At 45.9% G+C, this 15,298-nt stretch overlaps 1 protein-coding gene across 2 annotated transcripts in view; it reads right to left on the bottom strand.

Moving 5' to 3' along the window:
• Window positions 1-15,298, bottom strand: part of svep1 (sushi, von Willebrand factor type A, EGF and pentraxin domain containing 1) — a 167,977-nt gene that overhangs the window by 9,686 nt on the left and 142,993 nt on the right. Inside the window, exons 44-45 of one of the 2 annotated variants that reach the window (XM_061913624.1) lie at window positions 14,324-14,503; window positions 1,120-1,290 (exon numbers count right to left, since the gene is read on the bottom strand). In XM_061913624.1, coding sequence (XP_061769608.1) covers window positions 1,120-1,290; window positions 14,324-14,503 — 351 coding nt within the window. The remainder of the gene's footprint in view (window positions 1-1,119; window positions 1,291-14,323; window positions 14,504-15,298) is intronic. The other variant, XM_061913625.1, reaches the window with a different exon arrangement.

Below are 15,298 nucleotides of genomic sequence, written 5' to 3'. Positions count from 1 at the left end.
AGATGGCAGCATATGTAGTTCCAAAACCTGTATAAACCTTTCAGCATTAATGGTGCCTTCACAGATGTGTAAGTTACCCATGCCCTGGGCACTAATACACCCCCATACCATCACAGATGCTGGCTTTTGAACTTTGCGTCGATAACAGTCTGGATGGTTCGCTTTCCCTTTGGTCTGGATGACACGAGGTCGAATATTTCCCCAAAAAATGTGAAATGTGGACTTGTCAGAACCCAGAACACTTTTCCACTTTGCATCAGTCCATCTTAGATGATCTCGGGCCCAGAGAAGCCGGCAGCGTTTCTGGATGTTGTTGATAAATGGCTTTCGCTTTGCATAGTAAAGCTTTAACTTGCACTTACAGATGTAGCGACAAACTGTATTTAGTGACAGTGGTTTTCTGACGTGTTCCTGAGCCCATGTGGTGATATCCTTTAGAGATTGACGTCGGTTTTTGATACAGTGGGATCGAAGGTCACGGTCATTCAATGTTGGTTTCCGGCCATGCCGCTTACATGTAGTGATTTCTCCAGATTTTCTGAACATTTTGATGATATTATGGACCGTAGATGTTGAAATCCCAAAATTTCTTGTAATTGCACTTTGAGAAACATTGTTCTTAAACTGTTTGACTATTTGCTAATTCAGTTGTGGACAAAGGGGTGTACCTCATCCCCATCCTTTCTTGTGAAAGACTGAGCATTTTTTGGGCAGCTGTTTTTATACCCAATCATGGCACCCACCTGTTCCCAATTAGCCTGCACACCTGTGGGATGTTCCAAATAAGTGTTTGATGAGCATTCCTCAACTTTATCAGTATTTATTGCCACCTTTCCCAACTTCTTTGTTACGTTTTGCTGGCATCAAATTCTAAAGTTAATGATTATTTCCCCCCCAAAAAAGTTTATCAGTTTGAACATCAAATATGTTGTCTTTGTAGAATATTCAACTGAATATGGGTTGAAAATGATTTGCAAATCATTGCATTCTGTTTATATTTACATCTAACACAATTTCCCAACTCATATGGAAACGGTGTTTGTAAGTGAAGAACATTAGAAGGAGGGAAAAGTCAGGGCGTGAGTTAGGGCGAGAGTAGGCGGAGACCCGACTCTCTACCTCTGCACGTGGGGGGCGGCGTCCAGGTACCGTTCTCCAAACACCTGCTCCTTCCGATGCCTTCCATGGCGTAGCCGCCAAAACACGAGTACACGGCCACGTCCCCAAACTGGAACACCGCCCCCCGCACCACCCCGTTGGCCACGTGGAGGGGGGGGCCACAGGACACCCCTGCACAACAGCCCAGAAGGGACCCACCGGTTACTCACTAATTTGCTTTGAGAATGCCTTTTAAGGTAATGCCACAACACAAACTCCCCAAAGTGTAACAATAACAGTCAATTGACCTTGTTTCTGCTTTACTGTGTGTCACCGTCACCATCTTGCCGCACTTCTGCGTTTGATACACAACCATGGAATTCAACGTTTAAAGCGTCACCATAAAAGCTCTAAACATAGCTGTTTATTTTTGTGAGGACTGGGCTGTAATTGGAAGCAGGTGATAATTAGAGCAATGTTTTTTAACCTTTTTTTTTTTTTAGCCAAGGCACATTTTTTGCATTGAAAAAATCCAGAGGCACACCACCAGCAGAAATCATTAAAAACGAAACTCAGTTGACAGTAAAAAGTCGTTGTCGTAATTGTTGGATATGACTTTAAACTATAAGCAACCATACATCACTATAGCTCTTGTCTCAAAATAGGTGTACTGTCACCACCTGTCACATCACGCCTTTATTTATTTGGAGTTTTTTGCACTTTTCCTGTGTGTAGTGTTTTAATTCTTGTCTTGCGCTCTTATTTTGGTGACTTTTTCTATTTTTTTTTTTATTTTCCTGTAGCAGTTTCATGTCTTCCTTTGAGGGATATTTCCTGCATTTACTTTGTTTTAACAATCAAGAATATTTCAGTTGTTTTTATCCTTCTTTGTGGGGACATTGTTGACTGTCATGTCATGTTTGGATGTACACTGTGGACGCCGTCTTTGCTTTACAGTAAGTTTTTGCTGTTGTCCAGCATTCTCTTTTTGTTTACTTTGTAGCCAGTTCAGTTTTAGTTTATTTCCGCAAAGCTTTCCCTAAGCTTTAATGCCTTTTCTTAGGGGCAATCTCCTTTTGTTTATTTTTGGTTTAAGCCTTAGACACATTTTTACTTGCACACAGCCTCCCGCTGTTTCCGACATCTACAAAGCAATTAGCTACCTGCTGCCACCTACTGACATGAAGCTTTAGACAGTTACTCTGCCTGGCTCTAGAGAGCACCGACACTCAACAACAACACATAATTTTCAGACTGTAATGGTTTGCAAAAAATATTTTTAACCCAAATAGGTGAAATTAGATTATCTCCCACGGCACACCAGGCTGTACCTCACGGCACACTGGTGGTTGAAAAACACTGAATTAGAGGGATTCGAAAAAGTAGTATTTGAGAGTTGATTTGATAGGGACAGACACACAACAACACAGACAAACTAAAAAAATCAGCAGTTCAATGTGTGCTCATAGCGCGAGCTAATTTGCAGCACTTCTCCTTATAGATGGGAAGCTTAGAGGACCTGATATTCCAATGCGGTCTCCCATCAAAGTACAAAGTAATTTTAACATTAATCATGATTTTGGACTGCATGACAATAGTCGCAAGGAAAATATAGTTTTTTGACCATATGGTCATTTATCCAAAAGTATATCGCGCAACACATCAGCAACACACCAATGTTGTAAAGGTGGTTGGGGGCGGGGCGTGGTTAAGAGTCAGTATATATATATATTCTTCCCAGGATCCTGTGGCCCCTCCTGGTCTATGCAGTCCCCATCTCAACAGTGGAGACCTTAGAGAGGAGGGTCAGTAGCCACCTCCGGAGATGGCTGGGATTACCAAAGAGCCTGAGCAGCCTCGCACTCTACGGGAACACCAACAAACTGCAACTGCCCTTCAAATCCTTGGAGGAAGAGTTCAAGGTAGCAAGAGCCAGAGAAGTGGTTCAGCTCAGGGACTCACGAGATCCGAAGGTGGCTAAAGCAGGGATCCAAGTGAGGACTGGTAGGAAGTGGAGGGCTGAGGATGCAGTTCAAGAGGCAGAGGCAAGGCTGCGTCAAAGAAGCCTGGTGGGAGTGGTCACTCGAGGCAGAGCTGGGCTAGGCTCCTTTCCAATTCCCCAATTGAAAACCAGCGGGAAGGAAGGGCGCTGCCTTGTTCAGGAGGAGGTGAGAGCTGCAGTGGAGGAAATTAGAACTTGCAAGGCAGTGGGATTGAAGCAACAGGGTGCTTGGACAAGATGGGAGAATGCGGTTGAGAGGAAAGTGACCTGGGCCGAGCTGTGGAAAGCCGAGCCCCACCGCATTAAATTCCTCATCCAGGCAGTGTACGATGTGCTTCCAAGCCCATCTAACCTGCACACATGGGGCATAGCAGAGACACCAGCATGCCCATTGTGTTCCAAGCGAGGAACCCTGGAACACATCCTCAGCTGCTGCACCAGGGCACTTGGAGATGGTCGGTACCGCTGGAGGCATGACCAAGTCCTTAAGACCATTGCTGAAACCATCAGCGCAGGACTTGTGTGGGCGAAGCAGTTCCGACCCTCCAAGAAAATCATCGCCTTTGTCAGAGCTGGGGAGCAGCCAACCCCTGCCAGAAAAACTTCTGCGGGCATTCTAACCTCTGCAAGAGACTGGCAGCTGTTGGTGGACCTTGAACATCAGCTGAAGTTCCCCAGCCACATTGCAGTCACCACCCTGCGACCAGACATTGTCCTCGTGTCTGAGTCCACCAAGCAGGTAGTGCTGCTGGAGCTGACCGTCCCATGGGAAGACCGCCTGGAAGAAGCCTTTGAGAGGAAGCTCTCCAAGTACGCGGGACTGGTCAGTGACTGTCAGCAGGCTGGCTGGAGAGTGAGGTGCCTCCCAGTTGAGGTTGGATGCAGGGGTTTTGCAGCCCGCTCCTTGACCAGAGCCTTCAGCACTTTGGGCATCGAGGGAGAGAGAAGGAGGAGAGCCATCCGCAGTACCACCGATGCGGCAGAGAGGGCCTCAAGATGGCTGTGGCTCAAAAGGGGAGAGCCATGGAGTCATGGTAGCTAGCTAGCCATCTGGACACAAGCTGGGGTCTGATCAGCCCCTGCTGGGTCACCTGGAGGAGGGTGTATGATGTTGAAAGACCCGAAACACCCGATGATTCCAGGCACATCACTGAAGATGTGTCCAGAGGCATCAGTAGATGTATGTACACAGCGAATACCCTGAGTTATCAGTGACAGCCAGGAAAGACTGGATGACAACCATGAAGAGTGTGGTGACTACTGGAGAGTCAGTGACAGCTCGGAGAGACGGCAACCGGGGCAGAACGGGCTGGCAACCCAATCTGTGTCCTCTGAGAGGAGGATTCCCAACAAAGCTACGATGAACTTAATGGAAAAATACCCCCAGGGGTGCCCGAGAGGGGGGGAGGATGAGCACCCCGGTCGGACGGACACAACGGCAACAGACCCAAGCAATGGACAAACGACTATGAGCATGCAGTGTACATGCGGTAAAGTCTGCAAGAACATCCACGGCCTAAAGATCCACCGAGCGAGGATGAAGTGCCTGTTGGGAGAAGAAGCAACACATCGCACAGGTGTGCAACCTGGTGAGACGCAGGAGGAGCCAGGCCCGGAGTCACCCCATAGTGCCCGGAACCTCCAAGTGTTGGAAACTAATCCCTTGGGCATCAAATCTGACAGGAGGCGGATCAAATGGCCAGCAGCTAGCATGACCTCATTGTGGAAGCAGTTCGATGACGATGTCGACCAAATTCTGGAGGCAACGGTAAAGGGAGAGGCTGACGGGAAGCTCCAAGCTATGACAACAATCATTGTCAGTATCGCTTCTGAACGATTCGGCGAGGAGGAGAAGAAAAGCTCCGGAACAACTTACTCAAAGAATCAAAGAGCTGTGAGGATCCACAACATCAGGCAGGAGATGAAAGCACTGAAGTCCCAATACAAGAAGGCCGGAGATAAGGAACGTATTGGCCTGGCCCAGCTAATGTGCATCCTGCGGAATAAGATCAGGGTTCTTCGCCGGGCTGAGTGGCATCGGAGGCGACGCCGTGAGAGGGCACGCAAGCGTGCTGCCTTTATCTCCAACCCCTTCAAGTTCACTAAGGATTTGTTGGGGCAGAAGCGCAGTGGTAAACTTGCCTCCTCGCAGGAAGACATAGACCAACATCTGAAGCAGACGTACAGCGACCCCGCAAGAGAGCAGGAGTTGGGAGAGTGTAACATCCTCATAGACCCCCCTGAACCGGAGGTGCAGTTTGACATGTCAGAACTGCAGCTAAAGGAAGTCAGGGAGGTTGTCCGCAGAGCAAGGGCACGCTCTGCTTCAGGACCAAGTGGCACTTCATACAAAGTGTATAAGAACTGTCCCAAAATCCTGCTGCGTCTGTGGAAAATCCTGCGAATCTTCTGGAGAAGAGGGAGGATCCCAGAACAATGGAGAGTAGCTGAAGGGGTGTGGATCCCGAAGGAGGAAAACTCCACCCAGCTAGACCAGTTCCGCATCATCTCCCTGCTGTGCGTCGAGGCAAAGATATTCTTCAGCACTGTTTCCAAACGGCTGTGTACCTACCTGGGTCAGAACACCTACATCGACACATCTGTCCAGAAGGGAGGCATTTCAGGAATGCCAGGCTGTCTGGAGCATACCGGTGTAGTGACACAGCTCATTCGAGAGGCAAGAGAGAACAAGGGCGACCTGTCAGTGCTTTGGCTTGACCTGGCAAATGCATTCGGCTCCATTCCACACAAGCTGGTTCAGCTCACATTAACAAAACATCATGTCCCCAGCAGATGTAGAGACCTCATTGCTGATTACTACACCAATTTCAGGATGAGGGTCTCCTCGGGAGCAATAACATCTCGTTGGCATAAGGTGGAGATCGGTATCATCACAGGGTGCACTATCTCTGTAACACTATTCTCCCTGGCCATGAACATGCTCACCAAGTCTGCTGAGCCAGAGTGCAGAGGGCCTCTATCGAAATCCGGACAACGGCAACCACCCATCAGGGCGTTCATGGATGACCTCACTGTCATGACAGAATCAGTCCCAGGCTGCCGGTGGATTCTGAAGGGACTCGAAAAGGTGATGGAGTGGGCCCGGATGCGTTTCAAGCCAGCCAAATCAAGGTCTATGGTGCTGAGGAAAGGGAAGGTGGAAGACAAGTTCCGGTTTAACATCACAGGCACAGCCATTCCAACCCTCACAGAGAAGCCAGTCAAGAGCTTGGGCAAGGTTTTTGACAGCTCTCTGAGAGATACCACATCTATCCAGTCGACCTGCACTGAGTTGGATGGCTGGCTGAAATCCGTGGACAAGTCAGGCCTACCTGGAAAGTTCAAAGCCTGGGTCTACCAACATGGCATTCTTCCCAGGATCCTGTGGCCCCTCCTGGTCTATGCAGTCCCCATCTCAACAGTGGAGACCTTAGAGAGGAGGGTCAGTAGCCACCTCCGGAGATGGCTGGGATTACCAAAGAGCCTGAGCAGCCTCGCACTCTACGGGAACACCAACAAACTGCAACTGCCCTTCAAATCCTTGGAGGAAGAGTTCAAGGTAGCAAGAGCCAGAGAAGTGGTTCAGCTCAGGGACTCACGAGATCCGAAGGTGGCTAAAGCAGGGATCCAAGTGAGGACTGGTAGGAAGTGGAGGGCTGAGGATGCAGTTCAAGAGGCAGAGGCAAGGCTGCGTCAAAGAAGCCTGGTGGGAGTGGTCACTCGAGGCAGAGCTGGGCTAGGCTCCTTTCCAATTCCCCAATTGAAAACCAGCGGGAAGGAAGGGCGCTGCCTTGTTCAGGAGGAGGTGAGAGCTGCAGTGGAGGAAATTAGAACTTGCAAGGCAGTGGGATTGAAGCAACAGGGTGCTTGGACAAGATGGGAGAATGCGGTTGAGAGGAAAGTGACCTGGGCCGAGCTGTGGAAAGCCGAGCCCCACCGCATTAAATTCCTCATCCAGGCAGTGTACGATGTGCTTCCAAGCCCATCTAACCTGCACACATGGGGCATAGCAGAGACACCAGCATGCCCATTGTGTTCCAAGCGAGGAACCCTGGAACACATCCTCAGCTGCTGCACCAGGGCACTTGGAGATGGTCGGTACCGCTGGAGGCATGACCAAGTCCTTAAGACCATTGCTGAAACCATCAGCGCAGGACTTGTGTGGGCGAAGCAGTTCCGACCCTCCAAGAAAATCATCGCCTTTGTCAGAGCTGGGGAGCAGCCAACCCCTGCCAGAAAAACTTCTGCGGGCATTCTAACCTCTGCAAGAGACTGGCAGCTGTTGGTGGACCTTGAACATCAGCTGAAGTTCCCCAGCCACATTGCAGTCACCACCCTGCGACCAGACATTGTCCTCGTGTCTGAGTCCACCAAGCAGGTAGTGCTGCTGGAGCTGACCGTCCCATGGGAAGACCGCCTGGAAGAAGCCTTTGAGAGGAAGCTCTCCAAGTACGCGGGACTGGTCAGTGACTGTCAGCAGGCTGGCTGGAGAGTGAGGTGCCTCCCAGTTGAGGTTGGATGCAGGGGTTTTGCAGCCCGCTCCTTGACCAGAGCCTTCAGCACTTTGGGCATCGAGGGAGAGAGAAGGAGGAGAGCCATCCGCAGTACCACCGATGCGGCAGAGAGGGCCTCAAGATGGCTGTGGCTCAAAAGGGGAGAGCCATGGAGTCATGGTAGCTAGCTAGCCATCTGGACACAAGCTGGGGTCTGATCAGCCCCTGCTGGGTCACCTGGAGGAGGGTGTATGATGTTGAAAGACCCGAAACACCCGATGATTCCAGGCACATCACTGAAGATGTGTCCAGAGGCATCAGTAGATGTATGTACACAGTATATATATATATATATATATATAATACTTGACTTTCAGTGAATTCTAGCTATATATATACATATATATATTTTACTATATATATGTATGTGTATATATATATATATATATATATATATATATATATGTATATATATATACTTGAATTTCAGTGTTCATTTATTTACACATATACACACACATAACACTCATCTACTCATTGTTGAGTTAAGGGTTGAAATGTCCATCTTTGTTGTATTCTCTGTCACTATTTTTCTAACCACAGCTAGACTCTCTTGCAGAGAAGAAGTCTAGCAAAACTTTTAACCATTTTGGACAACACCTCCCACCTACTTCACTCTGACCTTGCGGAGAGAATGAGCACGTTCAGTGGAAGGCTCAGACTTCCAAAATGTAACACGGAACGACACAGGAGGTCCTTCATACCGACAGCCATCAGACTGTATAATGCATATGTTCCTTGACTGCACTTAAATGTAGAATATATGTAGAATATATTTATATTATTCATATATTATATATATATTTATATATATAATATATTATATATATTATATTATTTATTATTATAATTGTTTATTGTGAGCGAACTGTGTTGCTGAATTAAAAAAAAAGTACATTCTAGTCTACATTCTATTCTATTCTATGTACAGTAGATGGCAGTATTGTCCTGTTTAAGAGTGTCACAAGTTCACAACATTGGAGCTTACAGCAGACGAACTGCTTAACGAATGACGAAAATGTGACTGCTGTTGTTGTGTGTTATTACCTAACTGGGAGGACTTTAATGAAACTGCCTAACATAAGAAACCAAGAACCAAAATCATTCTACAGTTATAACGTCATTGGGCAGACACGCTTTTTATACTGTGGGAAAGCGGAAGTGAAAACAGACTGTCGACACGTCACTCAGGTCCGCTCGGAGCTGGAGGGGGCGTGGCCTCCAGATCCGCCTGAATTTCGGGAGAAAATTTGTCCCGGTAGTTTTTTGGAGAGGCGCTGAATTTCGGGAGTGTCCCGGAAAATCCGGGAGGTTTGGCAAGTATGACCCCAGGTAAATTGAGTTTGAGACCCTGATTTAACACATACACTTTAGGCTTTGGTCAGTCTAAATAGAAAAATAAGTACTAACCAAGAATACTGCATAAGAAGAGACTCATAAACGACTGATGAGATGTTATAAACAATACAATATAAATAAACTACAATAATAATGAGTTTTTTAAAACTAAACAGTCAATACAATCAAAGTGCAAATGAATATACAGCTTTCGCACTTTAGTCATAATTTCTGCACCTATGAAATTTCTCCATGACTTTAGCTCAAGACTTCTTCTGTTTGTTTGATACAGTCTCGTGTATAAAGAAAGTTTGGCAAACTCTGTTTCAGGCAATCTCCTTAATGATTGGTCGAAAGGCACTCATGTGGTTACAGATCGCCATGACTGCTACCAACTGTGGCTGATGCTCTGTCTGCGGCGCGTACTCGTTAGTTTTCCGGCATGTTTAAATGCTGCACAACAGCATGGGGCTACTAGACCCGAGAGAATTGTGGAAAGCTTTTACCTCACTTTACCAACAACCCGCAAAGTAGACAAATATGGGAAATGAACATCGAAGAGCCACAAAATAAACTTCCTTGTGCGCGGTAAACATACGACACAATGTCTGCGTTTTTTTTTCAGAACAGAACACTCTGAAGTCAATACTTATAATAACAGAAGAAATTAACAAATTAAAGAGATGGTTTGACAAAAACAGACTATATTTGAAGCGACCGGAATGAGAATCAGCACCTCCAAGTCCGAGTCCATGGTTCTCGCCCGGAAAAGGGTGGAATGCCGTCTCAGGGTCAGGGAGGAGACCCTGCCCCAAGTGGAGGAGTTTAAGTACCTAGGAGTCTTGTTCACGAGTGAGGGAAGAGTGGATCGTGAGATCGACAGGCGGATCGGTGCGGCTTCTTCAGTAATGCGGACGTTGTACCGATCCGTTGTGGTGAAGAAGGAGCTGAGCCGGAAGGCAAAGCTCTCAATTTACCGGTTGATCTACGTTCCCATCCTCACCTATGGTCATGAGCTTTGGGTCATGACCGAAAGGATAAGATCGCGGGTACAAGCGGCCGAAATGAGTTTCCTCCGCCGTGCGGCGGGGCTCTCCCTTAGAGATAGGGTGAGAAGCTCTGCCATCCGGGAGGAGCTCAAAGTAAAGCCGCTGCTCCTCCACATCGAGAGGAGCCAGATGAGGTGGTTCGGGCATCTGGTCAGGATGCCACCCGAACGCCTCCCTAGGGAGGTGTTTAGGGCACGTCCAACCGGTAGGAGGCCACGGGGAAGACCCAGGACACGTTGGGAAGACTATGTCTCCCGGCTGGCCTGGGAACGCCTCGGGATCCCCCGGGAAGAGCTAGACGAAGTGGCTGAGGAAAGGGAAGTCTGGGTTTCCCTGCATAGGCTGTTGCCCCCGCGACCCGACCTCGGATAAGCGGAAGAAGATGGATGGATGGATGGACTATACTCGAATCTCAGTAAAACTAAAATAAAGTTATCCAGTAACAGCAGAAAAGAAAGTCAAACACAAGTGCAAATAGATGATTGTAAAAGTAAAATAAACCAGATTTTGGGTGTAATAATAGATGATAGTGGATCAATAAAGTTTGTCTAAGTCTAAAAGCACAGGCATAGCAAAGTCTTTACAATCAATACAATGGAGGCAGCCACCACAGTTGACGTACTTCACACAAATGTCACAATTTATCCGTGATGGTTGGTCCAAAGCTAATAAAGATTTTGGCAAAATAAATGTAATAAGTAATTTTTTTTGGTCTTTCTGTGTATTTTATTTTACTTTATTGCGCTGTCGAATGCGGGTTATGGAGCCTGCTGGTCACTCAACACTGCATGAATATAGCAGCAGAGTGCATCAAATACGGCTTAAAAATTATGCTTAAAGTACCAGTGATTGTCACACACACACTAGGTGTGGTGAAATTTTTCCTCTGCATTTGACCCATCCTCTTGATCACCCCCTGGGAGATGAGGGGAGCAGTGGGCAGCAGCGGTGGCCGAGCCCGGGAATCAATTTTGGTGATTTAACCCCCATTTCCAACCCTTGATGCTGAGTGCCAAGCAGGGAGATAATGGGTCCCATTTTTACATTTTATTTTTTGATTGATTAAACTTTTATTAGTAGACTGCACAGTACAGTACATATTCCGTACAATTTACCACTAAATGGTAACACCCGAATAAGTTTTTCAACTTGTTTAAGTCGGGGTCCACGTTCATCAATTTATAGTGTTTGGTATGACTCGGCCGGGGTTTGAACTCACAACCTACCGATCTCAGGGCGGACACTAATCTTGAGGCCACTGAGTAGGTCTATTATTTTAGATTAAATAAAAGCATATTTTATTGTAAGTTAATGAGCTGGACTATGTTTACAACTACCTGTATATTTATACTTCGATCCATCCATCCATCTTCTTCCGCTTATCCGAGGTCGGGTCGCGGGGGCAGCAGCCTAAGCAGGGAAGCCCATACTTCCCTCTCCCCAGCCACTTCGTCCAGCTCTTCCCGGGGGATCCCGAAGCGTTCCCAGGCCAGCCCTAGGGAGGCGTTCGGGTGGCATCCTGACCAGATGCCCGAACCACCTCATCTGGCTCCTCTCGATGTGGAGGAGCAACGGCTTTATTTTGAGCTCCTCTCGGATGGCAGAGCTTCTCACCCTATCTCTAAGGGAGAGCCCTGCCACCCGGCGGAGGAAACTCATTTTGGCCGCTTGTACCTGTGATCTTGTCTTTTCGGTCATGACCCAAAGCTCATGACCATAGGTGAGGATGGGAACGTAGATCGACTAGTAAATTGAGAGCTTTGCCTTCCGGCTCAGCTCCTTCTTCACCACAACGGATCGATACAACATCCGCATTACTGAAGATGTCGCACCGATCCCTCTGTCGATCTCACGATCCACTCTTCCCCCACTCATGAACAAGACTCCTAGGTACTTGAACTCCTCCACTTGGGGCAGGGTCTCCTCCCCAACCCGGAGATGGCACTCACCTTTTTCCGGGCGAGAACCATGGACTCGGACTTGGGGGTGCTAATTCTTATTCCGGTCGCTTCACATATTTATACTTATTATTTTGATTTATTTTGTCAGGAAATCTTACGTCAGAACAACTGCAATTGCATGCTTCTGGACACATCCACACACATTATTGGTAGTAAAGATGGCAACTCTTGTTTAATTGGCCATACTCTCTTTATACACAACTCTGGTTTGATATTGTCATTACTGCCACAAGTTGTGGAAAAGTGTACTACAACTGAGTATCGCTGCAGCCCATACGAACCACAGCTGAGAAACAGATATTTATTTGGTGGCCCTTTAGGGCAGTGGTTCTCAAATGGGGGTACGCGTACCCCTGGCGGACTTGAAAGGTATTCCAAGGGGTAAGTGAGATTTTTTAAAAGTATTCCAAAAATAGCAACAATTCAAAAATCCTTTATAAATATATTTATTTAATAATACTTCAACAAAATATGAATGTAAGTTCATAAAGTGTGAAAAAAAAATACAACAATGCAATATTCAGTGTTGACAGCTAGATTTTTTGTGGACATTTTCCATAAATATTGATGTTAAAGATTTCTTTTTTTTTGAAGAAATGTTTAGAATTAAGTTCATGACTCCAGATGGATCTCTATTACAATTCCCAAAGAGGGCACTTTAAGTTGATGATTACTTCTATGTGTAGAAATCTGTCACGATCCGCCTCCCGGATCAGACATACTTTTTGTTCTTGAGTCCTTTTGTGTGTTTTGATTATTTTTGGACTCTTCCGATCCCTTAGTTTGAGCACTTCCTGTTTCATTTTGTCACCATGGTTACTTGATTTGTTCCACCTGCTATGCTTTTTACGCACACCTGTTTCTCATTGTTTGCTTGATTATTTAAACCTGCCTGCTACCTGAGTTCGGTCTGGATGGTTTGTTTGCGGTAAGCAACTGTCACGTTGGCGTTGTTTATCACTTTGTACTTTGCTGAGTCAAGTCTTAGCTTCCGTGTGCTGGGCACGCTATTTTGAACTGCTTGCTAAGTTTTGCCTTAGCTTCCATGCATTCAGCAAGCAACTTTTGGACTGCTTTGTATCCGTGCTAAGTTTCGCCTTAGCTTCTTAGACTTTTGAACTGCATGCTAGTTTAGCATTAACTTCCCGTGCGTAGGCACGCCGTTTCTTTTGCTTTTTGTACCAGTGTTATTTTACCTTTTTGTAGTAAACAAGCTCCTACCTGCAATTCTGCCTTGTCCTGGTCCTGCAGCATCTTGGGGTGACAACTCGCGCATCCAATATGCGTTCCAAACGTAACAGAAATCTTTATTTATAATTGAATCACTTGTTTATTTTTCATCAACTTTTTAGTTATTTTCATATCTTTTTTTCTAAAATAGTTCAAGAAAGAGCACTACAAATGAGTAATATTTTGCACTTTTATATAATTTAATAAATCAGAAACTGAAGACATAGTGTTGTATTTTACTTCTTTATCTCTTTCTTTCAACCAAAAATGCTTTGCTCTGATTAGGGGGTACTTGAATTTAAAAAATGTTCACAGGGGGTACATCACTGAAAAAAGTTGAGAACCACTGCTTTAGGGGGCTCTCGGAGTCCATCAATGGCCCCCAGCCATATGGTTAAAAAACACAGAGTCTAAAGATAATGCCTCAAGTTTAAACCTGATCTGATTTAGATAAATTATTACAGTAGCACTTAAACAAAACCCCCTTTTGATTTTTTTATTTAGTATTCAGTGCCATGCAAGTTGAAAAGAATGGAAATTTAAATACTTCGGTAAAAAAAATACTATCACAATTATGAAATTGAAACCACAACAAAGTGTCATAAGTACAGTATCAAGGCATAACCAGCAACAATACTGACTGCAGGAAATGTGCAAACATTTTTTACACTCTTTATAAGTGCATACGTTCTGCACAATTGATCATTTATACAAAATTGTAGCCATGTTATTATAGCATATATAGTAATTTACCACGTCACCAGAGAGCTCAGTCAACCTTATGAAATTGTGTGAGAATATCCCACTTGTACCCTAAGCAGAAATTGAAAGATGAGCACACGGGCACATGCAAATAAGGAGAACACAAGTGCACTTCAACTAGACCGACATAACAACGGTTGCTATAGAAGCGACAGTGTTTGGTGCAGGCTCAGTCGGTTTGGAACAGAGCTCTGTGAGAGAAAACAAGGGAGGGCTGCGTTCATACTGGGTCATTCCAAACCAGACTGCTGGTTCATGCAATGAATGGTCATTGAATACAGATGCCATTTCGATTGATATTTAAGGTTAAATAAAACAGAGTGTACATACTCTCACAGACAGTGCTGATGGAGCTCCAGGTCTGGTCGGGTCTGCAGGTGATGCTTCCACTGCCTCTCACCTGCTGGCCTTTGGGGCAGCTGACCCGCATTGACTGGCCTACGTAGAACTTGCGGGCTTCGCTCCTACCGCCTGTCTCCCTCCAGCCTGGAGGAGTCGGGCACGCCTTGGCTGTGAGGAGAATGAATTCTGGATTAAAGTTTGTGTCTTTTGACAACGGCTGTTTGGGGGAAATCTGCACAGCCATTTAAAAAGTGAACTAAAGTTGACTAAAACATGTTGATTCAGGTAAACATATAGGTCAAAAGAAGCACTGTAAATTAACACCTATTTACAAACCCCGTTTCCATATGAGTTGGGAAATTGTGTTAGATGTAAATATAAACGGAATACAATGATTTGGAAATAATTTTCAACCCATATTCACTGGAATATGCTACAAAGACAACATACTTGATGTTCAAACTGATAAAACATTTTTTTTTACAAATAATCAGAATTTGATGCCAGCAACACGTGACAAAGAAGTTGGGAAAGGTGGCAATAAATACTGATAAAGTTGAGGAATGCTCATCAAACACTTATTTGGAACATCCCACAGGTGTGCAGGCTAATTGGAAACTGGTGGGTGCCATGATTGGGTATAAAAGTAGCTTTCCAAAAAATGCTCAGTCTTTCACAAGAAAGGATGGGGCGAGGTAGTGAAGTGAATTATATTTATATAGCGCTTTTTCTCTAGTGACTCAAAGCGCTTTACATAGTGAAACCCAATATCTAAGTTGCATTCAAACCAGTGTGGGTGGCACTGGGAGCAGGTGGGTAAAGTGTCTTGCCCAAGGACACAACGGCAGTGACTAGGATGGCGGATGCGGGAATCGAACCTGCAACCCTCAAGTTGCTGGCACGGCCGCTCTACCAACCGAGCTAAACCGCAAAGGTACACCCCTTTGTCCACAACTACGTGAG

This window comes from Nerophis ophidion, linkage group LG10, assembly GCF_033978795.1.
Source record: "Nerophis ophidion isolate RoL-2023_Sa linkage group LG10, RoL_Noph_v1.0, whole genome shotgun sequence".
NCBI lineage: Eukaryota > Metazoa > Chordata > Actinopteri > Syngnathiformes > Syngnathidae > Nerophis > Nerophis ophidion.
The sequence above is the reverse complement of the archived record's forward strand: the minus strand, read 5'-3'. Positions and strand labels throughout refer to the sequence as shown.